This window comes from Rhynchophorus ferrugineus, unplaced genomic scaffold (assembly GCF_030347505.1).
Source record: "Rhynchophorus ferrugineus isolate W39M unplaced genomic scaffold, kcgeb_rfMv2 rfM9, whole genome shotgun sequence".
Taxonomy (NCBI): domain Eukaryota; kingdom Metazoa; phylum Arthropoda; class Insecta; order Coleoptera; family Curculionidae; genus Rhynchophorus; species Rhynchophorus ferrugineus.
This window is the reverse complement of record NW_027472588.1, coordinates 2,632,258-2,660,121: the sequence shown is the minus strand read 5'-3', so window position 1 is coordinate 2,660,121 and position 27,864 is coordinate 2,632,258. Positions and strand designations below refer to the sequence as shown.

The window sequence follows — 27,864 nt, the reverse complement described above, 5'->3', positions numbered from 1 at the left end:
TTCGATTACTCTCGATCGATTAATTTCGATCATTTCACTCAGATCATTTTTAATTACATAATGGATAAGTTTTTTTTTCTATGATTACGTATATGTTTATTTTTTATATAGTGTTTATGGTTATTGTACATCCTTAGTTTTTAGGTTTCGTTTAGGTTCTATTATATTGTCTGTATTTATTGTAGTATATTATTTAAAAATAGCAATTAACATATTAAAATACGATAAAACATTTGTGGGTTGTTGTTCCATTCCATAGAAATGTTCCATTCCTTTTTACAGATCCACAGAACATTCAAATATAAAAGTAATTCTACTTCGTTAAAATTAAATTATAAATTGCATGTTAATAGTATTCAGTAATTAGTTTTTTCCTTTTCTTTTTTAAAGTTAGTACGTGAAGGAATATGTATATCTCCGTCCTTTCCTCTCTCACAATTTAGACAAGAAACGATTCGTACATCTTCGATTCATTCGTGCATTTGATAACATAAGTAACAATAGTAATAACTATTTTCAGTCGCTAGTCTTTTGACCGTTTCGGCTGTCTTGCGACTATCTACTGTTTCGACTGTTTTCAGTCGATAGATCCCAACGCTAGTTTTATTTGGTTTATTTGGAGCTGTTTATTTATCCATCAGACGGTATCAATTTGGGGACCTTGGGGACATTTTTGGGGACCAGTATTTATGAATCAAAATATTTTCTAAAACTCTTTTCTTCTTTTTGGTAACGTGGCTACACCATGTCGAAAGAATATTGTTGGTTTTCTACTTTCTCTCATTTTGAATCTTCCTCATCTTACCTAAGCATCTGGTAACAGTTCCTTTATCAGCAGCTAAGTCGTCTGTCTGAATATTCTTTGAGAGTTAGAGTCTTTGTCCGTTCATTTTCTACGGCGTTTTTGTCCCTCCAGGTAGTAGTTTGTTAATAATATAACATCACTTATAAATTGTTGTAACATTGCTGGCAAGATTTATTTTTTGATATGTGTCATTTCGTTCAGTGTGAATAAAATGTGTTCAATACAGTTCAAATATTGGAATTTGTACCGAATATTACTTGAATGTCATTGAATGCTGTGTGAAGCTTAATAGTTAGCGAGTACATTGGGATGCAGTGACACTCTTTTGAAGTACTACAATCAGCATCAAGCATCAGCAACACTTTATGATCAAGATAAACGTGACAATCTTTCTCCAGATGTAAACAGGGACAGGGACAATCAAATATTGATCTTCTTCTTAAGTCAGAGTCGATAAGATGTGTTAGGCATTTGGTTTTCTCGCTTTTGTAACATTTTTGTGAATGTTAAGTTATCTTTAAGTCACTTGAAAAGAAATTAAAAGAGTGATATCATTTCATGGATTTTCTTGGAACATTGATTCAGATTACCAGCGCCCGGACCTATTCGCAATAGAAATAATAAAACTCCGACATCAGCGTCATGATTTCAATTAAAATCTCCGCTACGTAGTGTCCGTCACTCTGGCCGATTACCTTCCCAGAGGCCCGCGGCGTACGTCTTAATCGCCGTCATCTCCATGCTCGACGGCCGTATTCAATTTCGCGGCTTTTTAATTAGAAGCGGCGACGCCAACCACCCCGGGAAAAAGGCGACGTTTCGACCACCGGCGGCCATCATCGCGTCCGACTTTCGCGACGGTCGCTCTCCTGGACATTTAGGTCGCTCGGCTTGATAATTACGGCTTGTCCGGTCGTTCCCGAGATATAAATTTCGCATACCACATCTGACAACGGCAAATCGGCACCGTCGCCATTATAATGTCTTTCCTCGGGAACGTTTGACGATAATATCTGGGCTGTGTCGGAAAGAATACGGGCCCGAGGCGGTACTACCACACTTTGTACGGGCTTGCGTCTGTGATAAATCGTTCTAATGCGTTTTTTTCGCACGGCTGATACATTCATTATAACTTGTTGATACTAATGCCAATCAAATGACCGATAAGTGTTTTGCATACGTTATGTCGTACGGGGAAAAAAGTCAATTAACAAGCTCGATAGGTGGTTTCGATTGTGTAGAAGAATACTGGAACATTTGTCTGATTTTCTTGCGATGGAAATCATTAAAAAAACTTTACAACTTTGTTAAGGTACCTGTCGAGCTCAGATAATAGTTTCGTTACTGTACTACAGTTTTTTGAATAATTTTAAATCAAGTATATATAATTTCATTACATATTATATTAGGCAAGCTTGGTATTATCTTAATTAGTGTTGGGAACTATCGACTGAAAACAGTCGAAACAGTCGATAGTCAAAAACTAACGACAAAAATGCACGGTTCCAATGCAATTTCCATTTTCTATTTCTAGCCTCGACAGCAGTAAATGTTCTCAGACGCCAATGATGATGATTTCAGTCAAGTTTAGTCTTCTTCGGAACATTTTGTAATTTGAGCACGATTTGTATTATTTACAATGACTTGGATCAAACTACATGGATTTTCAAGATAACAATGTTATAAAGCGTCATTCTTAAGTACTATAACAATTTGGTATAACGGATTAGTGGTTGAAGCTCGCGTTGGAATGAATTCTTTGATAATCGATCTTTTCTGTACGTGATCTTAAAAAGCAAGATCGTCAGTGAAAATAAGGTATCCTTGTGACATTAGTATGACAGTATACATGGGTGAAGAATCACGGAAATTGACTCTATAGGTTTTTCGAGTGAAATTTAACAAGAGTAGTTGGTAGTACCTGTTTATTCAGTGTTATCGGTCATGCATCAATAGTGATCTTAGGCAACATATTAAGATCAAAATTTTAAATGGTAATCGACTATTGGTTCACCAAGAGACGCTTCGGTCTAATTCACGAGAGGTTGAAAAAGGTCTGAATCATTATCCATTGCCACAAATCAAGAGCTCGCACATTACGTACTATTTTTAGGACCCGAGAAAGCGGTATATATTGGCCGCATCTCAATAGTAGTGGGAGAATGCGACAAAAATTAGTTTTGCATTTATTTCCACGGAACATAATATGAAAAACAATAAATTCAATTTCAATTATCAAACATTGATCAATAGATTTACAATATAACGAAGAAAACAAATTTTATTTTAGAATTTCGTCATTATTCTTGAATATATTCTTGTCCAAGAGTAATGGTTCTCTAACGATGATTTTCGACGGCTTAACACTCTGCTGATAAAGGTTTTGTAGATAATTCTGGTTGGTAGTAGTGAATCTGTATTTCATCCATTGAACATATACCAGTCTAATAAATCATTTTGTTTTGTTTGAAAACCATCATATAGTGTATGAGCAAATCACACAACCCCTGAGACACATGCATACTTAAATGTTTATGTTAAACTATAAATATTTGTTCAGATATCTTTAGTAGTAAAATATATATTACCGAAAAGTATCAAATATCAAACTGATAATGTAAAAAACGAATAAAATTCCGGAAAACCTATTATATTCATGTATACCAGACCAGCTTGCTTATAAATCCTGCAGATCCGTGTTTCATATTTGGTTCTGCGACTTCGTGAGCTACGCACAATAGAAGATTATTCGCGTCTGATTTTACATTGCCACAATATATTTCTCGACTACTTTATATCCATAACCACTCGCTAATATGGCGACCATTGTCGTATCTATGAACCAGAAATAGTTTGGAATAATTTTAGAGAATATCTGATTCATATTCTATTTGCATTGTTTTTTTCTGAACTGAATTTGACATAAAATACCAATCACGATTATTTATAGTCCAACGGGTAATTATTCCGCAGATCGTCGTCTGGTTTTCCATCCTTTATATTTTTTATTTCATTTAAAATTGATGATTTTCGCTTGGTAATATCAGACAAAGATAAAAAACGATATCCATATCAATTCCGAGGGATTTGCCTTCTGATTTTTGGAATTATAATAGTTGTGGTCATAAAATTTGACATATTTTGTTAGCAAAAGGTGTAAATTATTTCCCTCTATTGTAAAACTCTACAAAATTGTTTGTAAAATGATTTCATTGGAGATTTCTGTTAGCAATGAAAGGCCAATAATCGCACACACCCTCTTCATATGTTCACACCCCTAGAAATGGACCCTTTACGGATAGGGGACTCAAGGGATGATGTTTCATTGATTTTGTTCATTGTTCTTGGTCTATTATGGTAGAACTATTTATTGAGATTGTATCATAAATCTTTAGTTGTTAGAGTAGTATAATTACAGTCATTTTACTATGATTTTCCGGATGCATCTGTTTATATCTAATATGTAGCCAATAATTTAGGTATCTTTCAGAAAAGGTTGTATGTAATATTATGAAGTTATGACGTATTATTAATTAACTACTAAGATATATTTAGCAGAGTTTGTCAGCAGGTCTTAAAATAAATGGTACATTGTGCTAAAATAATAGCGAGGCTCTTTTCCAAATTTCGTTTTCGTCCAATTTTCTAGAGAGTTTCAAAAACGATTTTTGAGTTTGGAAAGTAGTCAGAAATCGAACAGAGCAAAATCAAGCGAATAGAGCAACTGTGGAAATACATGTGTTGAAATTTTGGATAAAAAGAGACAGAAACCAGTGCTGGTCGAGAGGGCATGTAAAAGCTTCAAATGATGATATTTATTGACATATTTTACTAATTATCTATAACAAATTGATGATGACTCCGGCGACAGGGCGGTCCATCTACTGTTGCGATAGTCGCGGGTTCGAATTCTGCTGGGGCATGGTCTTTAATTTATGTTTGTGATTGTTTCGTACTTGCGATTGTCCTAGGCAAGGGTGTAAAATTCGACAAGGGAAATGATCCCAGTCACACCAGTAACCAGGCTGGGTAAGACCGGATATCTTCTGGGATGATCTCTAAGTTGGTCACTCGCCAGTCGGTAGGCTTAATACTGAGGACCGTGGTTCAGAGCCCACGTTAAACAGTATTTCCAATCCGGATAAACCGTCGTTAGTAAAAAGGAGACTTTAAAATATGTAAAAAAAAATAAATTTATGATGCATTTTTTACAAAAGACAGCAACATCGTGTAATAGACGTTATGTCATAGTCTTGATGGCAATATTCAGTCATACGTTGCAAACGTTTTTAATGATAATACTGTTGCAGTTTAAATGGAAAAATCTGTTACTCCCAACGTAATTACCAGACAATACATGTTGTGATTACAACAAAAGCTGAAGAAGTACGAAAATGGATCCATGATGGAATTTCTGCTAATCCAACATCGTTCTTTCGACACTGCATCGCCATGTCTCCAATAATATGGGAAAGAATTGTAGAGATAGATATAGCACGTAGATAGCACGTAGAGATAATATATAGTACGTACCAATTTATCTCAATAAATGTCTTTTTAAAGTAAAAAAAATGTCAAAATACATGCAAGTGTCTAATACATTATTTGTTAATAAGAAGATGAAAGAATACATTGATATACCAGCTCAAAAAAGAGTTTAAGAGATATATAATTAATTACTACTGAATAATTTTATTAGCAAACAAGTGGGCAACACGGAATGAATCAACTATAAAGCCATTTGAAATATCCCTAATACGTATTGGTGCGCTATTCAGCAATGTAAACCCGAGTCATTGTAAACTCCACAATATATCACGGGTAATCCGGCTTTATCTGCACTCTAATCTGCATTCTTCAGCAACGGCAATAAAGAGACGGCCCATAAATTATGACTATCGGACAGCGGGGCGTTAATAATATGTTAAAAAATTGATTTATCCACGAGATAACTACTGAAAACTGATACTATATTACCCCAGTTATTATATAGGAGTTCTTTTTTGTTGTCGCGAACTGAATGGGCAATTATAAGTGAGGATTCTTCAAAACGACTAGATGGTGGAAAGGGTTTTGTTTATGTTTACTCATTTTGTCATTAATAAATAACATCGTGAAAGGTTTTCATTCAATATTAAGTTGATTTACGACTAAGGCATTTAAATTGATGGTGTACTGTGAGTTAATTCTAAGGGATTTACAATAGATGGCATGATTATGTTGAATCACCTTGTTTACTTTTGAAAAAAAGTAAAAGTAAATGTTAGGTACTTGCATGTATTTTGATCCGGGTTATCAATTGGTTAAAGTATTAATATAAACAACCATTAAATTCGATAGCTTTGACTTTTCTCTATTAAAAATAGCAATTTTACGTTTAGCATTGAGTGATGCACTACATACAGATACTCATCATGAACTGTGATCATACTCCAATCGTCGGTTTTGGTTTCAACGAATTAAAAGTGGTTATTTTGATGTATATGACGAAGAACGACTTGAAGAATCAAAATATTTGAAGATAATGAACTGCAAGCCTTATTGGGTGGAAATACAGTTAAATTGTTTCATTTGTCAACTCAATGAGATGAGAAAATAACGAAAAGAAGGGAAAATTACTACAATATGAATTGAATGAAAATGCTGTTTGGAATTCTTTCAACATGATGTTTCATTGGTTGCTAGAGAATAAAGAATATTTTTCTGTGGAGTATTGTGTTTGGTGATAAAAAATGGATCTACTACGACAATACTAAACCCAAGAGATCAGGAATTAGTTCAGAAGAATCACACATCGACACTCGGCACTGCAGCGGAATCAGCAGTATCCATGGCAGTAAAGTGTTGGTGTATATATGGTGGAAGAAGCAAAATGGAAGAAGCAAAATGTAATATGTTAGCTCTAAAACTGAATGGAACTGTTACTGCGAATATAATAAATACTGATGTCATTTAAATAAACTGAATGACATACTAGCGAGTAATCGACTAAATAGTCATTTTGAATGATAATATTGGAAAAATTGTGAAGAATGATGTATTATTACTTAAATAGGAAGCTCTGCTGCATTCAGTGAAGTTACTACATATGACGTCTTCTGATTACCACTTATTCAGTTCGATGCGACATGAATTAACTGACATGAGGATTTGAGATGCTGAAGAAGTGTTAAAATGGATGAATATCAGTCAAACCAAGACTGTTCTTTCAATACTATATCACTATATTGATGGAGAGATATAGAGAATCAAATGAAAAGGAATGATCAATATATATATATATATATATATATATATATATATATATATATATATATATATATATATATTGACGTTGACGGCAAATTAACGCCTATATACGAAAGTAAATCTAGCAACAACGCTAAGAAATGAAGGAACACGTAAAAAGATAAGGAAAGGACTGAGATTAAGAATATAATAAATAAAGTAAATCGACATCATTTAGTTGTGATTATGTATTTTGCAATCTCGTTTATTGTAGAGAGATAAATAGGTTATTTAATAATAATCAATGATCTATTTTGCAAAGTTAACTACATCTATAGCTTAAAATTAGCCCCTAAAGATGACTTGATTCAGCAAGATAACCACAAAAGTGTTAATTATGTCAAATAAAACGTACCTGAGTTTGAAGGAGCAGCATGCTTGGCTGGGGACTACCTGAGTTTGGTGTAGAAGCTCCCGCTACTAACGGAGCGCCGGATACGTCGCCCTGAACTAGTACCGAACCTGAAAAACGAGGAAAAATTAGTACCGCAACGAAAATCCAGCGAAAAACCGTGATATTACACCTTCCGTAAGGGTGGAGCATTCTATAGCGGTTTCAACACCTAATCCTCGCGCGAGAGACAAAAGCCGACGAAGAAATGAAGGAAAAAAAGTCGACGCAGATGTGGGTGGCGCGACCAGCCATTCTGTCACAGGCCGTATCAAAGCCACTAATGACAAATAAACATATCAATGTATGCATAACTCTCTTGCTAATTGCAACAGATCGATGCAAAAAAATCAGATTTATTGCGTTATTATAATAAGTATAATACAGTAGATCGGGTTTATATGATACTTTTATTGGCACAAATGCAGGCCGGACCTAACAACTAACGAAAGCATCATTAGTTTTCTATATATATAAGCTGGTATGAAGGTATTTTCGCTGTTTTGTAAACTGGTGCTTTGTTCAGTTGGTTGTGTCTTCAGATTCTCCAGAAGATTGTTCACAAATATCAATATTCAGATTATAAAATTGGTGTCGTTTATTGATTTTTTAAAACTCTCCATTGCCACTGATTACTTTAGCACTTACTTTGCTGCCAAACACCTCTATATTCCAAGGTGATAATGTACCGATACATACAACTCAAAAGGTTTAGTCTCGGTTTGTATATTATTAAAAATCCATTGCCACAACAATATCCAGAGAGTGTGGAGTAGTATTTCCACCTCTAACATCACTGAAGCAATTGGTGAATATTTTGGTACAATAATGGGAAATTATTCAGAGAGTCTGAGAATCTATTCTGCTAAAAATTTCAGCTGTTTTAGAAACAAATGGAGACCCAACACATAAATTAATAAATATTGTGTACACATCAGGTGTTCATATTATTTTGTCCATCCTCTATTTCAGCGTCTCTTCAGATCATTCAGGAACTTATATCCAATCACCGATATTCAAGCTTGAAAATGCGGTTTCAATTAACATTGACGTTATTTATTTATAGTTATTTAATACTGTTTATACTATAATTTAAAATCTCTTTCATAGCTGATTTAGTTCTTTTATGGTTTTTTGAAACAATGTTATTTACTATATGCTTACTGAAGCCTTGTGGATAACAGAAAGATTTTGAGAAAAAATATCGCTAAAGACACATGTGTTTAATCAGAGTTTCCATATCGTAGAAAATGTTGTTCTCAAATTTATGGACATATTATCGTTATAAGAAAGACGCCCTCTTGTTAATCATATAAAAGTAAACTCTCTTTTCCCATCGTATTATTTCTTTTATCAGCTATGAATTTTATGATAACAAGAAGAAGATAATTGTTCAAGTCCTTTGAGGTAGTTTATAGAACGTACCTGGTTTGATTTTTGCTGGGGTTTCTTGTTAATTAACTCTTGTTAATGAACTGTGTCTCGTTCTTCCATAACGACTACCATAACGGATGCAAAAGGTTGGTAAAACATTTTCATCCTTTGAGTTGTTCAAGGCAAGTTTTTTCACACATGCTTAATAAAATACTTTTCAAGATTCAAAAGTGTGCCACAAAAATTTTTATATTCTGGAATGTATTTACGAGTCAAAGAGGTGCCAATGGCTTTGTACATTCATAACGATTGAAATTTCCGTGCTACAGACTAAACTAAGATAAAATAATAAAGGTTTTCTTCTAATATTAAAAAAAATTGTTTCATTTGTCTAAAATTGATTAAAATTTTATACATTTCCTTGGATATAATAAGTATTCAAAACATTTTCCTAATGTAAACACAAATATTGGTTAGATTATGATTGTCTGACATAAATGGAAATTATTAATCAATATTTATGTCTACTTGATTCTTTGAAATCCAATTATAGGGTACTTCTAGCAAATATAATATACCCATTATTTAACCATTCCAAAATAAATGGTTGTGTACTGTAGTCTTTCGTATCATGATATCCTTCTAGGACTCATAAAGAGTTTAATTGGGTGTTAAGTACTTCAACAGAATGTCCCAATATATTTAGTGATCATATAATGTAGTTAGTGGATAATATAGACTTTAGAGCTAGGTTTAGAATTAAAAAAATTACACAGAACACTTTTACATATGTTATTTATGTAATAATTGTTATAAAAAATACTTATTGCCCACTGGATAAATTGTTGAACCCCCTTAAGTTAACAAAAAATCTAAAATAGATGCCATTACGAACTTGAAATCAACTCTTTTTTTCAACATAACATAACTTGAATCATTTACAGTTACTAGGAAATGTCTAGAAACAGTACTTAGAACATGTGCTCAAGACACAGTTACAATGGCAAATGTTGTATCTCTATCTAAAGCTATAAAAAAGTACAAGTTCCGAGTCAACAGGATCTACAAATGGACTAGAAACAGGAAAATACAGCTTAATACACAGCAGCAAAGTAACAAAAACATAATAATATCACTTGACTGATGCTCGACTCCTCGAGCAGAATCAGCTTGGAATATGTCTAGATAGTAGGTTAAACTGGAAACATCATGTCAGACATAAAGCAGAGCAGATTAGACTCAAAGTCAAGCAATTGTACCGGTAAGTATGTGTTGCAAATATGGGGTTGCACTAAAACAACAAACCAACTAGTAATCCAACGTACCCAAAACAAGGTTCTAAGATTAATTACCGATGCTTATCGCTACGTAATCAACCCTAAACCATGAAATAATGTTCCTAAGGCACAGTAACGTGGAAGAAATAGAGAACTACTGGAGAACACGCGGGAAATCAGAAGCGAATCAGTTGAAGCTAACCAAATCACACGAACTAGCTAAGTGTACAAGTGTATTTTTAACTTTAGATTAAGTAGATTAGTTTTATTTCAATTTAGGAAATACATACTGATGTATTAATCCTTAGTCGCTATACCATCACTAAAACAAAGAAATATCTTTATAATTATTTACGACAGTAAATCATCATACGTGCTCTTTACAGATACGTTTTCAGCAAAAAAACTCTAAGTTATATATCATTATTTTCCATTTTTGGTAGCGTAATAAACTCATTCAGCATACTGACGTAACGATTGGACCACACAGAAGCCCATTGTAAGTACGTATCGACACACCCGTGCCAACCGTAAGAAAAAAAAACGGTTTTCTATTGTTTCTGATCGATTTATGATTGTTACTAATCTATGCCATGAGGCGTCCTAACTATTGCGCGACGCATTGTTATTTATTATTACACAATAGAAATCCATTTCTTTCTCATGGCGAATATGTTTTCTGCGGATTCGTTTTGTAGAGATGTAAATCGTAAACTAGCTGTTGACAATGATTTTATTGACTTAATCAGCGGGATTAATTAATATTTATCATTTATAGAGACACCTATAAGAGACCTATGTGGGAATTGGGCACGGGACAATCACCAAAACGCCGAAGCATTTGCTGAATATCTAGAAAAAACTTTCAAACCAAACGAAATTAATATGGAACATAATTTGCTGGACATAGAAGCTGAAAATTCGATGATCGAATTAGTCTCGCCGAAAGAGCAAACCAAATTTATTAATAACTGACATTAACCCCAGGAAATCACCAGGCTACGATTTAATAACAGGAGAATAACTGCAAAAACTACCAAGAAAGGGAATTATAAAAGTCACCAACTTGATCAATACGGCATTTATATTATTAAAACATGTCCCAGGCATTTGGAAGATGGCGTAAATTATAATGATCCCAAAACCTGCGAAGTCACCGAAAGAAATAAAATCTTATAGACCTAGGTTTTCGAAAAACTCCTGTTAAAAATAATAAAACTGACCATAGAGAGAATAAACTTAATACCGACAAGCCAGTTTGGGTTTATTAACAGCCTACGAAAGTAAAAAAGTACTCTCAGCTATATTCTTAGATATAGCACAAGCCTTCGATAAGGTTTGGCATCAAGACCTTGTTCATAAACTACAGAAAATGCTACCAAAACAACACACCGAACTATTAAAATCATACATTACAACCAGAATGTTTTGAGTTAAACAAAAAGAAGTTTACTCTACAATAAAAGAAACAAAAGCAAGTGTACAATAAGAAAGTGTCTGGGACCAATGCTTTTATCTACTCTACACTTGTGAGATATACTGCAAATGTAGAATATTACGATGGCTATATTTTCTGATGATACTGCGATTATAGCTGTCGGAGACAATGGTGAAGAAGCCTCATGAAAATTACAACGGGCAAGTGACAATATAAATAATTGGACACAAGCTTGGAAAATAAGAATTAATGAAAGTAAATTTGTACATGTGCAGTTCACCTCTTAAAAACAGACCGTATAAGCACCAATAACATTAAATAATACTATCACTCCATATAGCAACAACGCTAAATATCTCGGAATGAATCTGGATGAAAAACTACGCTGGAAGGAACATATAAAGAAGAAAAGACAAAAACTGGAATTGAAATATGTACTGGCTAATTGGAAGAAAATCACAATTATCAATACATAACAAATTGCTATTATATAAGCAAATACTGAAACCTATATGGACATACGGAATTGAATTATGGGGATGTACTACAAAGAGTAACATAAATAAAATACAAATTTTTCAGAACAAAGTCCTGAGAGGTATTGCGGGTGCACCCAAATACTATAGGACTGATTACCTACATCGAGACCTTCAGATATCTAGAGTCAGTCAAGAAATCAAGAGAATTACAAGGGGGCATGAGGAAAGACTCCATTCTCATGAGAATATTGAATGCATATTACGACTAATAACAATGTAACAATTAAATAATAAAAGAAATCTATAGAGGCGACTGATGTATTCTATCAGGTCTATAAATTAATTTTAAAGGATTTACAACTGATGGTGTTACTCTTTATTGAATTGCATCGGATACATTTGTAACCAACTTCATGTCAAAGCCTCTCTTAACATTTTTTTCAGTATTTTGAACTAAAGCTTATGGCAAACATTCTCCATCGATTTCAACTTTCGACGTTTCTGGAAGTGATGATCTTGACACCGAAGACAAAGAGAATTCTGCACAGCAAAAACTAATTTCGAATTTTGGAAAACTGGCATACTTAATGGTGTTTTTAGAGGAAGTTGTGATGAACCTTTCTTAAAATGTGAGAATGAGTCTACGCTATTCGCAAAATACTAAAATGTTAGCATGAGATTGAAAGGTTTTTCCTAATAGTAAAATATAGCTGATTACTAGGTTAGAAGAACTTGTAAAGTTAAATCTAGCCGCTACAGACCCAATCATTTTATTCCAAACCACAGGTTAAAACTACTAACAGAAGAATAACTTGATAATATAGTTTCTACCAATGCAATATTTGCAGATATCTTAGCATATCTAAAAGTAAGTAATATATAGTATCAATAATTATATATTATATGTTCCATATATCTTTGTTGTTTCAAAGTTGAGAAATGAGTTAACAATAGTTTTTTAGAAGCTTCCAGGATAGTGACCAATGATTTAAACATGTAAAAGAATGAATTTTTGAATTACAACAAAATTTTTATAATATTCTGATCAGAAATAGCGAATGCCTTGTTGTGAATTATTGGACGTTTAAAGAAGTTATACCATTTGAATCAGAAAAATAAATGACCATAAGTAAATGTGGTAAAACAATAGAAATCTTAAAACTAACTACTCTTTAGATAAGAAAAAAACAGATAATCCAAAACACTAACCATTCTTGAAACACATACTGATGTCCATGACATTTCAAATGATGTCGGTATCACTTTAAAGATTCCTCCAAAATAAACACAAAGTCAAGTGAAATAAATGATGGATATTCAACTGTCTGTACCTTTTGTAGAACTGGCGTGAACACTCGCGAAATGATGAGACAGGCACTATAACCCAGTTGATACTAGCGCCTTATTGATATTAAAAACTTGTACGAAGTGCTAGATGATTTTATATCCATATAAAGGCAGGGGTGGCGGGTTATTTGATGATGCACGAGTGGGGTAGTGAAATTTAGTAGAGTGGATGCGTATTTATATAAAATATCATGTCTTTTAAAATGACAAGAAATTTTAAAATATAAAACATTATCTATAATAATTGAATTTCCTTCAAAAATATAATAAATTTGTTGAAAAAATTATTCCAAGGTAAAAAATCCCAATAAATGGCATCGATCAGCCGTCTTCTTCACCAAACTTGATTCCATATCATTTAGTCAATCAATAACCAGATCTTAACCGATGTCAACCGTTATATCTAATTATATCTAGGGAATCCGAATTACTTTGCACCATAGAAGAAAAATATATTGACCATCGACGTATAAAGCAAAAAATACGAGAGTCACTATTTATATTTCGGGAATAGGAAAAAAAAATAGTTAAGCTGTGAATATATATTTATTGTTTTTCAAAGTACTCGTCGCGATTATCAATATACTTTTGCATACGCTTAAACCAATTTTCAAAGCTGATATTCCATTCCGAATGAGACATCTTCAAAACATAAATTTTTAACGCTTCAATAGCTCATTCGGGCGATGAAAATCGTTGACCACGCAGTTTATTCTTCACGGGTGGGGATCAAAAAGAAGTCATTGGGTGCCAAATCAGGGCTGTACGGCGGATGGCCCATCAATTAGATGTTTTGAGTGCTCAAATAGTCTCCTGCTTGAGCAGATGTGTGAGGGCTCGCATTGTCACGATGAAGAACAATCAAGTATCTTGTAAATTTTCCTTATTTCACCGAAGACTTCTGGCAAACAAATGGTTTTGTACCAATCAGAATTTACTGTTCTATGATCCTCTACAGGTACACTTGCAATATGACCAGTTTTCCCGAAGAAAAAGGCCACCATTTTCAGTGAAGTGCTTCGTGCGCGAACAAATTTTGTGCTGCTGCTTACTTTTGGGCTCATACGAATATATCAGTGATTCGTCACCTGTCACGACACATCTTCCGAAGCACCGCGATTGAATTTCTTAAGCATTTCTTTGCACCAATCGACACAAGCCTTTTTTTGAGCAATTGTCAAATTGTGTGAGATCCAACGCGCACATAACTCTCGCACAGTCAAGTGTTCATGTGAAATATATGCTGGTGGAACTAATGCTTAGGGATGCCTTAATCTCACAATAAGTGTTATGACGATCTTGCTTAATCATTTCGCACACTGCATCGATGAATTCTGACAGAACAGCCGATTTTGGACTACCTTCACGAAACTCGTCGGACTACAAACTACAAGCACGATTGAATTCACTAAACCAGCGATACACGGTGGTTTTTGATGGAGCTTCATCGCCAAAAGTTAAATTAAGTTGAAAATCGTAAAAAATCAACGCACGATTCAGTTACATTTTTGCTGAGACGAAACTTTTAACTAAATATTAAATAAACAAATAGCGTCCGTGCGGCAAAATGTTTAGAGTACGTATATGGTTAAAAATGTCAAACTTTATTATGGAACCGTTAGATGGACTCATATGAAATCAGTGTTGCCAATTCCCGAAATATTAATAGTGACCCTCATAATAAAAGCGTCTTTACATATAAATACTCGACATTTTTATTCATGAATTATTTCACTTTATTTTACTCCAATTTTTATTCATTTTTTTACAAAATACGGGAAGTTTATGATGAGCAAAGTTGATATACTTTGAAGTATTTCATCCTTGGATAAGTTGTATTATATATTATATTTTATAATTTGATATTGTTTCTATTATCTAATGGTTTTAGAAAGGGATGTACGCCTATGTCGGTGGGTGGTTATAAAAATGAAACGAGTACCAGCCCAGGGGCTAAGGGAGGGAAGTCCCAGAGGACCGAAATCGTTGATATTTGAAGCCCCAGCGCGGTTATGGGCCGTGACGGTCTACACCGCTTGATTATTTGGGCCTTATTGCCGCTTTGCTGACGGTTCCTGTCGTATTATGATTGTTTCCTGATGGGCCACCCCATTTCACGCCCTCTACCTTTCTTAATCAGTATTGAGTAATATATTTTTAAATCTGCGTCCTGTGATGGGCGACGAAACATCACCATTTTTTTATTTGGAATGAGAAATAGTAATTAGCCAATATTAAAATGTTTTTAATATGCCTCAAGAATGAGGTTTAAATAACGTTATTAATTAAAACTGGTCATGATTGCAATATTTAAACATTTAAATGTATCCAAAAAATAGTCAATTGAAAAGTCCCTGGTCTGACACATAGATGACGCTACTAGAATTAAATCCATATATTTTTTAGTTGGCCCTAACCCTCAAGAGATACGTGTATAAATTTGACAGCTGTCGGATCATTAGTTTGTGAATTATAACATTTTGAGTGAAGCAACTTAGTTATTATGAAAAAAATGGATAAAAAGGAATTTCGCGTGTTAATAAAATATTGCTTTTTGAAGGGAAAAATATAGTTTAAGCAAAAACTTGGCTTGATGCCCAGTGCCGGGACCTGCCTCAGGATAATCAACCATCAAGGATTAGTATGCTAAGTTTAGACGTGGTGAAATGAGCACCGAAGTCGGTGAACACAGTGGACTCTCAAAAGAGGTTATTATTGACGAAAAAAATTACAAAATAATTTTGATTGACCGTAAATTTAAATTTAATGAAATAGCAGACACTCTAAAGATATCAACTGAACGTGTACATCATATCATTCACGAATATTTGGGTATGAGAAAGCTCTGTGCAAAGTGGGTGCCGCGCGAGCTCACTCTTCACCAAAAACAACGACGAGTTAATGATTCGGAGCAGTGTTTGAAGATGATCAAGCTTAATAAACTGTAGCTCTTGCGTCAATATGTAACAATGTATGAAATATGGCCCCATCATTTCACTTCGAAGTCCTATTCCAGCGTTATTGGACCGTTTTAAGGACGACATCGCCGAGAAAGGGCTGTATTTGAAGAAAAAGAAAGTGCTGCTCCATCAAGACAATGCACCGTGTCACAAGTCAGTGAAAACGATGGCAAAAATCCATGAATTAGGCTTCGAACTGCTTCCTCATTCCAGCGACTATTTCCTGTTCTCAGGACTCAAAATAATGCTGACATTTACGTCGAATGAAGAAGTGATCGCCGAAACTGAGGCCTATTTTGAAGCAAAGGACAAATCGTACTCCAAAAATGGTATCGAAAAGTTAGAGCGTCGCTATAATCACACTTGAAGGGAATTATGTTGAATAAAAAAAATTTTTGCCAAAAAATGTAGACCGGGGACTTTTCAATTGAACTGTTATCTATTTAAATCCTGCACACAAAACACAATCAGACATTGTGCAACAGCAGCACATAAATAATCAGCCACTCGTATTGTCCAAAGCAATGAATAAATTTATTTGAAGCAACCGACTACCGCTACGGTGGTACCCTGGACCTTACCGGTTATTTAACATAAAAAATCGCCACTCGATATAAATCAAAATATTGTTTATTTCCCCCCGTGGAAGACATATTAAGTCCCAGATCACGCATAGGCTAATAAATAAACGCTAAATGTTTATTTATGGCGCGCACATACCTATTCAGCAAAAATACTTAAATAAAAGTAATTCTTTAAACATTACTTCTTTGTGTTTATGGAATAAATTGAATATTATTGAGCTTGATGCTATTTATAGTTGTTTATATACCGCGCATTCCCGATTATATGATGGCCTTTTATTAATTAAACAATGTTATTTTCATTAACTTTCTTGGTAGGTTCAAGCCAGAAGAAAATGAAGATATGGACATACGAGGTGAATGAGGGAACTCAGAGGCTCTTTTAGAGGTTTAACCCAACAAATATGTAAAGCAGATCAGTGCAGGAAGTCATAGTGGGAATATGTATGGTAAACAACTGTTAAATTGGATGATTTTGACCTTTTTCTACAGAATATAATAATTTTTCATTTAGTATTATTGAACTAAACCAAATCTATTGGCTGATAGTGTGTAAATCTAAATTATCATTAGATAATACGTTTTTGCTGTACAAGTCAATATTTATACCATTTTTCAATTATTATTATTACTTATACCAATTCAATACCATTTGGACCTATGGTATTGAACTGTGGGGTACTACTAGCAATTCTAACATAGATATCCTCCAGAGGTTCCCGAATAAAGTGTTGCCAGTCATCGTCGATGTCCCATATTACGTCCCATAATATATATATATATATATATATATATATATATATATATATATATATATATATATATATATATATATATATATATATATTACTCTCCAAAGAGTTAAATGTACGCGATGACAGTGAAGTGCGTAGGATCAAACGCAAACTGCTATACGAACGGATTAATTGACACATACAGTCAATAATTATACTATTTTTCAATTATTATTATTACTTATACCAATTCAATACCATTTGGACCTGTGGTATTGAACTGTGGGGTACTAGTAGCAATTCTAACATAGATATCCTCCAGAGGTTCCAGAATAAAGTGTTGCGAGTTATCGTCGATGCCCCATATTACGTGTCCAACAAACTGATTCAGCGCGATATCCCCATAACCAGTGTAATTCGGAGTGTTAGTGCGAAGTCCTCTGAAAAATTTCTAGTGCATCCCACTCGCCAAAGAGATAAATGTGCGCGATGACAGTGCCATACGGACTGATTAATAGACACATAGAGTGAGCTAGTTTTTAGAATAAGTTAGGATATACTTTAAAATAAGTTAGAATAGTATCTAGAATAAGATTTAGGTTATAAGTTGAACTGTAGATGACTTACTGAAGTGATACAACTACATGTCAGGATAATAATAATACCTTAATTGTTCACGGACAGATTGTTGACGTTCTAGCAGATTAATATAAAAAAATATTATTGAGTTACTCATTATTTATAGATACTAATGACAGAACGCTAATGATAATTTGAAGAAATCTGCACCAAGAAATACTACGAATCGCAAGATGCTCTTCGTTGGTCACATAGAGATAAGCATTGTTATGTGATCCCATATCTCCAAATTGGCTTTACGATTGACTGATTATAAGATATTAAGATTTAGGTTATAAGTTGAACTGTAGATCACTTACTGAAGTGATACAACTACATGTCAGGATAATAATAATACCTTAATTGTTCACGGACAGATTGTTGACGTTCTAGCAGATTAATATAAAAAAATATTATTGAGTTACTCAATATTTATAGATACTAATGACAGAACGCTAATGATAATTTGAAGAAATCTGCACCAAGAAATACTACGAATCGCAAGATGCTCTTCGTTGGTCACATAGAGATAAGCATTGTTATGTGATCCCATATCTCCAAATTGGCTTTACGATTGACTGATAAACCAATCTCATTGACAATATTGAGAATATTTTTCGACCAACCAGTACAGTTGCTTGACTTTGAATCTATTCTGCTCTTCAGCAACTCAAAATCAATATGGACGCATTTGGGACATTTAGGATGTATTTTCTAGTCTCTAGTGGACTAGCTGAATACCATGATATTGCCGCCCAAACCATGACGCTAGACTGCTTCACTCTATCCTAGAGGTTTATAGAATGAATTTCCTTTAATTTATCTCTGCTATTCAAAAACTTTTGTGTATTTAGTACAAAAAGCTTTCATAACACCCAAATAATTGACACAACACAATTCAAATTGTGAAATATGAATGTTTATTCTTTTCGCATTAGAAACAGTATTCTTTTAGGTTTCTCTTTCTTTCATATTGACTAAAACGCTACTGTTCACGCTTGAACATCAATAAATTTATTAGTTTAGTTAAATAAATATATTTAAAAAACCACAGTGTCATTTCAAATGCTAGGAATTTCACTTTTACGGTAACGTTTCTCTTTTTAATTATGTATATGACTTTACTGATTATATTTTCGGTATGATTTATTAAACTGATTTTTAAAAGCAGCATAATATTGTTAATAAGTTCATTCGTATGGAAAATAGTATCGCGTTACATTGTGAGTGGTGTTTTTATTCGCGTTTACTCGATATAGTTTATGTAAAAATCGCCATTTGCGTATACCATCTGTCATTTGATTTGGAACTGCATTGGGACCGCTGACGTAATTCACGATTGCACCGGGTGCCTTGGGATTTCGATAGTTTCGACAGGTTTGTTGTTTGTTTCTTTTACTTGTTTGCGTTGAAAAGAACAGAATATAGTTGTTTAAGTTAAGTTTTGAATTAATTAACTCATCGGATACATTATTGGTGTTATTTTATAAGCAAAAATGAGCTAATAGTTTCATATTATGTCATGAATATATTGCAGAAATATTTAGTTTTGATATACAGGGAAGAACATAATAATATGAACAGCTGACATATAAGTAATATTTATTTCTTAATGAGATATTGAGCCACCGATGGCTTTTAAAACAGCTACGATTCATGTCATAGATTTATGGAATATCTGAGTAGTTTTTAACGAAATGTTGGAGATGGAATTCTAATTCTCACTCTCTGCTAATGTGTTAATGTTTTGTCAGATTTTCGTCGGTAGATATACCTTTAGCTGAATTGTGCACTCAATGATTTTATCCTCATCTTCTGTCTGCGACTCTTCATGTTAGATCCGGTATACCATTTCTCTTGTGGCGAGAATATCCTAGACTGCCCACTCCCAACACTTTATCAGCGAACTAGTTAACGTGTTGGTCTAGTCTGGCTTGACAGTTCTTGCTGCATAACTCAATTTATTCCTTCACAGTTCTCATTTAAATCTAGATCAGATTGAACATAGTTCTTATCCTTTTACTTTGAATTCTTTCTAGTATTTCGATGTTACTGTTGCTGGTAACTAGATCTAGTTTGCTATCTTGTAGTATAAAGTACAAGTAAAAGTTTAGCTAACAATAAAGCTCTAAGGGTTTCATATTATGCCATTAATATATTGAAGAAATATTTTGTTTAGATATACAGGGAATGCACAGAATCATATGAATACCAGCTAGTTGGCTGGCTCATATATTTGTAAATCAAACAATGAAACTTATTTGGGGTTAAATTACATGAATTCGAATTTGGAATACTGCCCAACAGAAGTTGTCTGAAAAATAAGATGTTCTGAAAACATCCTGCATAATTACACAAATTTGTCCAACAAATGGATATATCATTCATTAAAGATACTAAATTCTTGACTGATGCTATCAACAATTACGTAAACGTGTACCTCTTTGTTAATCATTATATTCAGGTTATATCAAGAATTAATTTAGTTTGTTACACAATATCTGTGTCACTAAATTACAGGAAATAACTAAACTAAATTTATAATACAACAAGAAGTAACGAAGAAACGATTGTAACGAAAATTGATTGATCCTTGTAGTTCTGCGAGAGTATGTGTGAAAAAAAACGTATATAAAGACAGTGACAGAGCACCAGAGCTCAGATTCTATCAAACACCGACAAAATCATTCGACAATTTTGCTGCATCATCGTTTAAATTGACCAGAAGGAAATTCGGAATAATTGCGGGCCTTGTTACCTTCGAATTAGTACTGCGGTTGGTCCTGCGATCAAATGCAATCCGAACTGAAAACAGCGTGATTTTAGATATATTTCGACAGAGCATTTTGTAGTTAAAAACGTCGGGATATTGCAACAAGACCTTGGAGAGTTTTGGGTTGCTATTGCATTAGTGAATGAAAATTGAAGATTGTGTTATATTTTAAGCTTTCTCCCATATTTTCTATAGTGTTTACTTATCTCTGTGATTTCAAATATCATACGATTTGTCTAATCAGCCATATGTATTGGTAAAAATATGAAGTATAAATGTATATAACTATAGATAAACCTAATATAACCATTAAATTAGATTTATTTAACATTTTCCTACATAAAATAATAGTTTTTCAACCAGTAGTATTGAACTATTCACTTTATACATATGATGATGAACAAATGACTTTGGAAACTTATAGTGATGCTGTTTCATCATATTCTAATTGGCGGTTTTGGTTTCAGCTTTGTAAAAATTGTGATAATGAGGTTAATGTCGAAAAACAGGTTAAAGGCCAAAAACGACTTGTTGAAGAAAACTTTCAAATATTTATATGTAATGGGAAAGATCCAAGAGAAGAGAAAACGTTTATTACAGGAGATGATCGAAAATATCATTTTGAACCATTCCATTGCTTTCCAGGTAAGGGAAAAAGTGTTTTCTGTAGCGTATTGTGACTGTGGATGATATTGATTTTTAAGTCAAATTTATAGAGAAAATTGTGAGAAAACTCTTCATTTTCATTATCTTTTTTCTTGTATATATGATATTAATAAGTTCACGAATATAGATGAAGAACCTGTGTATGTTAGTGGTAGTCTAAAGCGGTCTCATCATCAACAACTTCTTGCAGGAAATTCTTAGGACAGCTTTGGCAATGCTGATGAAGTCACAGATGTTTTGATATCGAAGCACATAAACCTCCTATTATTAAGATCGTTATTTATGACTCTGTATTTCATAGTTTTCAAATATCACTTTTCGATTATATTGAAAATTTTATGTTATGTAACTATATGTAATATAAACTTGAATAACAATAATAATTACTGGATAATCGATTTTCTCACCAACATCTGACCATTTTCTCTTTTCGATGGATTCGACGAGACGAATTGCCATCATTTACTCCTGATGTAAATCATATTAATACAACAGATACGGGCTTGTTGATGATGTAGTGCCGCAAATAGAGAACAAGGCCACTCCGTCGAGTGATATATGCGTTGGGTTTTAAGAATTCATTTTTGCGCGGTTGGTAATCATGTTCTCGATTTGTTACGTTTGTCGCTATTAGTACAAGCACCATAACGATCTCTGTCATTCTTCAGCTACGGTGGTGACTAATAATTTTCGTCTGAATACTGTTGGATTTGTTTTGTCAGTTTAAATTCATCACTATGTTTAATGATAGTGGCTTAAGAACCATCATTAGCTAGCTTCAGCATTACTGTTGTGACATTATGTTATAGCTAAGGATGCTTTGTTAATATTTTTATATATAAGTGATCTCTTGGGATTTGGTATTACTTTTGGGGCATTTATAATAAATAATTAAACCAATCAATCAAATGGTTTTTCTATCTTTATTCTTGTGACTAAGCCATCATTATCTAGGAGCTGGAGCTTCTGTCCTTGACTTTAAGCATCGTCTTTGACAACGTTCTTGAAAGTCTTTATATTCAGGCCCTTACGCAGATTGTTGATTACAAGACTTGTTGGTAAAGCAAACGCTCATTATATACTGACAGTGCTGAGTATCTACCCAATCACCAGTACATTTTTTGTACTTAAGCATGTACGTCATTCTTATCCCTGTCAAGAATCTAGCTAGCTTCAGCATTACTGTTATAACATTGTGTTATTGCTAACGTTGCTGTGTTGATAATTTTTTTATATATAAGTTACCCGTTGGTATCTTTTATTACTTTCGGGGTATTTATAATAAATCACACAAATTATTCTATATTTTATGAATGTATGAATTAAATACAATTCCTTGATCCAATGAAGTTTGAAAATTACAATTTCCTGAGCATATGGAAACTCATTGTCATTTTTTTACCCATCAGATTAAAATAAAAATCTCAAAATATATGTATTTTGAGGCGAAATAAACAAAAATACATGTTAAATTATCCTAGAGTTTATAGTTTTTAAGATATGTAACGAAAACAGATATCAACTAATTTTTGTAAAATACATATTTCGTTGTATAAGTAAAAAAGAAAAGGTTGTATAAGAATTGTTGTACCACCATTCGATTCAACGTAAAATTCTTTATAATATTTGGTATTTTAAGTGACTTGTGATTACTTTATTGGAAATGAAAGCAGAAAGCTTGAAAATGGCAAAAAGTCGCAATTTTTCCTGAGTATATATATGGAAAAAATTAAAAAATTTCTCACCTCTCAGATTAAGATAAAAATTTCAAAATGTATGTATTTTGATGCGAAATAACCAAAAATCCATGTTAAATTACCCTAGAGTTTATAGTTTTTAAGATATGTAACGAATACAGAAATCAACTAAATTTTGGAAAATATATTTTTCGTTGTATAACTAAAAAAGAAAAGGCTGTATAAAAATTGTTATACTACCATTCGATTCAACGTAAAATTCTTTATAATATTTGATATTTTCAGTGACTTGGGATTACTTCATTGGAAATGAAAGCAAAAAGCTTGAAAACGGCAAAAAATCGCAATTTTTCCTGAGTATATATATGGAAAAAATTAAAAAATTTCTCACCTCTCAGATTAAGATAAAAATTTCAAAATGTATGTATTTTGATGCGAAATAACCAAAAATCCATGTTAAATTACCCTAGAGTTTATAGTTTTTAAGATATGTAACGAATACAGAAATCAACTAAATTTTGGAAAATATATTTTTCGTTGTATAACTAAAAAAGAAAAGGTTGTATAAGAATTGTTATACTACCATTCGATTCAACGTAAAATTCTTTATAATATTTGATATTTTCAGTGACTTGGGATTACTTCATTGGAAATGAAAGCAAAAAGCTTGAAAACGGCAAAAAATCGCAATTTTTCCTGAGTATATATATGGAAAAAATTAAAAAATTTCTCACCTCTCAGATTAAGATAAAAATTTCAAAATGTATGTATTTTGATGCGAAATAACCAAAAATCCATGTTAAATTACCCTAGAGTTTATAGTTTTTAAGATATGTAACGAATACAGAAATCAACTAAATTTTGGAAAATATATTTTTCGTTGTATAACTAAAAAAGAAAAGGCTGTATAAAAATTGTTATACTACCATTCGATTCAACGTAAAATTCTTTATAATATTTGATATTTTCAGTGACTTGGGATTACTTCATTGGAAATGAAAGCAAAAAGCTTGAAAACGGCAAAAAATCGCAATTTTTCCTGAGTATATATATGGAAAAATTTTAAAATTTCTCACCTCTCAGATTCAGATAAAAAAATCTCAAAATATATGTATTTTGAGGAGAAATAAACAAAAGTCCATGTTAAATTATCCTAGAGTTTATAGTTTTTAAGATATGTAACGAAAACAGAAATCAACTAATTTTTGGAAAACACATTTCGTTGTATAACTTAAAAAACAAAGATTGTATGAATATTTATATTTTTCTATATACATGCCTTTTTAAAATGAAAACATGATCATAAACAGTACCCAACAGAATACAAGAATAATTGGTTATTTCGATCAATCATGAGACTTAAGATCAATGTTTAGACTTAAATCTAGACAATATTTTTTTACATATCGATAATTATATATTGTGTATTGTAGAATCGATGTACCAATCTCTGTATATTTTCATATAATGATAGTACTAAAATAGAGACGAATAAATATTTAAAATATTTAAAACTTCTAGAAAGATTATTTGCCATATTTTAGGATATAAATGAAAAGTGGGTAAAATTGAAAAAAAAACAACGATGAAAAATATCAATTTTATAATTTCTGCCTTAACTAATATGTTTACTTTATTACGATTAATTAAAAACTCATAATAAACCAGTAAATTATACTTTATTATGTCATCAATTTCATCATTTTATCAATTTCCTTCGAGTTTTTTAACCGAAACATTACTAATTCTCCAATTAATGGTATATCATTATACCATCAGGTTGTGAGAAAATATCTGTATAACGTTGTCTTTTTTCGTCGCTAATTTCATCGATATCGTAGAGAAGCTTCCCCGTCACGTTCTCGGACCCGTTCCGAAGAATGCAAATCCGCACCGGCTTCGAAAACTGCACCACCACGACAAGCGTATGAAGTAAGACATAAATATAAATAGCTCGTTAGCGTTGCGGTTGCATAATATCGTGCCATCCCATCGAGAAGAGTCAGCAAATAATAATAATATACTGGATTTTGTACCACCAATCGTTAAAGGGTCTGTTACTATAATACATATGAGAGATTTTGTTTGTAAAGTCGAATATGTTTTGTGGTTACTGGAGGTTTCCTTCTTTGAGAGTTAAGACAAATATATATGGACATTTTTCTAATTTGTTATGCTTTCCTTGTGTGTCTTTAGGCTGTTTGTTTGTTTAGTGACCTTTTTGAGGCAGGAACTATATTGTCTATTATTCCATTGCCCCAGAATTTCTTCTGTTGCCTTTTAGACAGTTCCGAACAACGTGCCAACAACTTATTCTTTATAATTGTTTCATTAGATCCGTTAAGATCTATTCCTTCATTGGGTATAATTTAACTATTTTAGGGGAATCTAGAATATTTGAAAATTTTTTCATGTTCCTAAAACTTAATCTTGGCTAACAATAATTAAATAATTTTAAAAATCCTCTTTCAAAAAAAAAGGTCAATCTTTGAAAATATCAATTGATCAACTAATGATTTTTCCTTATTTCTGGACTAGAATACCCTTGAAAATTCCTTTGTAGTTTCAGTGAAGAAACAAAATCATTCACAATTAAGTTATCTAAGGCATTTGATTCTCATAGTGGTTTGTAGATATTTTTATACATACATACCACAATGTGTTATACATATATTCCGCTTTTAGAACCTAAATTTCATTTTGATTGATCTTAGATCTTTGATTTTGATTGAATGGTCCTCCTACTGTTGCGATAGTCGCAGGTTCGGATCCTGCTGGGGTATGGATATACTTTGTGTTTGTGATTGTAATTGTAAATATCTTTATGGGCAACAGTGGAAAATTCGACAACGAATAACCATCCCAGTCACGTCAATAACCAGGCTGGGTAAGACCGGATGTTTTTAGGGTGGCCTCTAAGTTGATCACTGGCCAGTCGGTAGACTTGATGCCGAGGACCGATAACCCTCGTTGATAAAAATGAGTCTATAATATGTTTTAAAAAATTGTTTTTACTGCAGAATAGAGGAAGCCGGTGTAATAACACCCATGTTAGTGGAAACACTGGCTAAAACCGGACAAAATTTAATTGAAATAACAGCCCAACTATCTTCAAAATTTTCAAGTCCCCTGTTGCCGGTTCTTATCGAAATTCCCCTCATTATCGACAAAATAATTAATAATAAAAAACGAAACAATCTCCATGAATAATTCAGACATGTAGCGATCGAAGACAGCGACGGCACAGCTCCTCGAACAATTGAACGTAAACGTACATGCACACACACACACAAAGTACCGGCCGGCGAAAGTTCCATGAATTTTAATAGCGCATTTCAATTTGACAGATCTGGAGCGTTCTTTTGTTTGCTTTAGTGTGGTCGCCGCCACCAGCCAATGCGATGGCAGCGTTACGCAAAGAAAAAAAAAACAAACGGATCTCATCGATTATTAATTCGTTTGTTTTGGTCTCGGCGACTCGATTCACTCGCTATAGTTTTAATTTACAAGTCAATTAGGATTAGTATAATATATATATATATATATATATATATATATATATATATATTTATTTATTTATTTATTTATTTATTTATTTATTTTTCTTCTCAGTATATTGTTCACATGCTTTGTTGTCATTACTTGTGTTAAACCCGCTCGAGTATATTCTTATTTTCTAACAAGATAATTTTTTTGAAATATTTTCACTGGTGGTTAACGTTATATTTGGCAGCGTTTCTATAAAATCCCTTCTACCATTTTAAAGTCTAATTTGTCTTTCTTACTCTGCTTCTCGTTATAGGAACTCAATGGACGAAAATCCAGAAAAATCCTTATCAATCTGTGTCTTTATATATGTATTATTCATTTCCTTAATATATTGTTCATACACTTTGTTGTCATTATTTATAGAAGAGTTTTAATGTGTTAAACCCAGTCAAGTATTTTCTTTATTCTTATTTTATAATAAGATATATTTTTTAAATATTTCCATTGGTGTTTAATGTTATATATTGACAGCGTTTCTATGAAATGTGTTCAAGTCCGTCTTTTTTTTGTCTTTTTCATTTGTCTTTCTTACTCTGCTTATTGTTATAAGAACTCAATATACGAAAATCTAGAAAAATCCTTATTAATCTGCCTCATTATTTGTGTGATTATTAGTATATATAGATTGTTTAATGTTTTCGTTCAATTTTTTTTGAACAGGTTTTTTTACTGTTATTTCACTAAAAGATTTAATTAATTCGTATTATAACTATTCGTGACTATTACTGTCATTCATATATATAACAGTCGATGTTGCTATGTCAGAACGAGATGGTTGTTTTTATTATCAATCATAATGTTGTACGACAATCATGTTAAGTATGTGCGTGTTTATCTCTGATCTGACATCTTAAATTATCGTTTTTTTGCTGTGTCGCATCAGG

At 32.7% G+C, this 27,864-nt stretch overlaps 1 protein-coding gene across 4 annotated transcripts in view; it reads right to left on the bottom strand.

Moving 5' to 3' along the window:
* Hr38 (Hormone receptor-like in 38) overlaps window positions 1-27,864 on the bottom strand; it is a 157,073-nt gene that overhangs the window by 42,498 nt on the left and 86,711 nt on the right. For all 4 annotated transcript variants that reach the window (XM_076414118.1, XM_076414116.1, XM_076414117.1 and 1 more), the window contains exon 2: window positions 7,449-7,555. In XM_076414118.1, coding sequence (XP_076270233.1) covers window positions 7,449-7,555 — 107 coding nt within the window. The remainder of the gene's footprint in view (window positions 1-7,448; window positions 7,556-27,864) is intronic.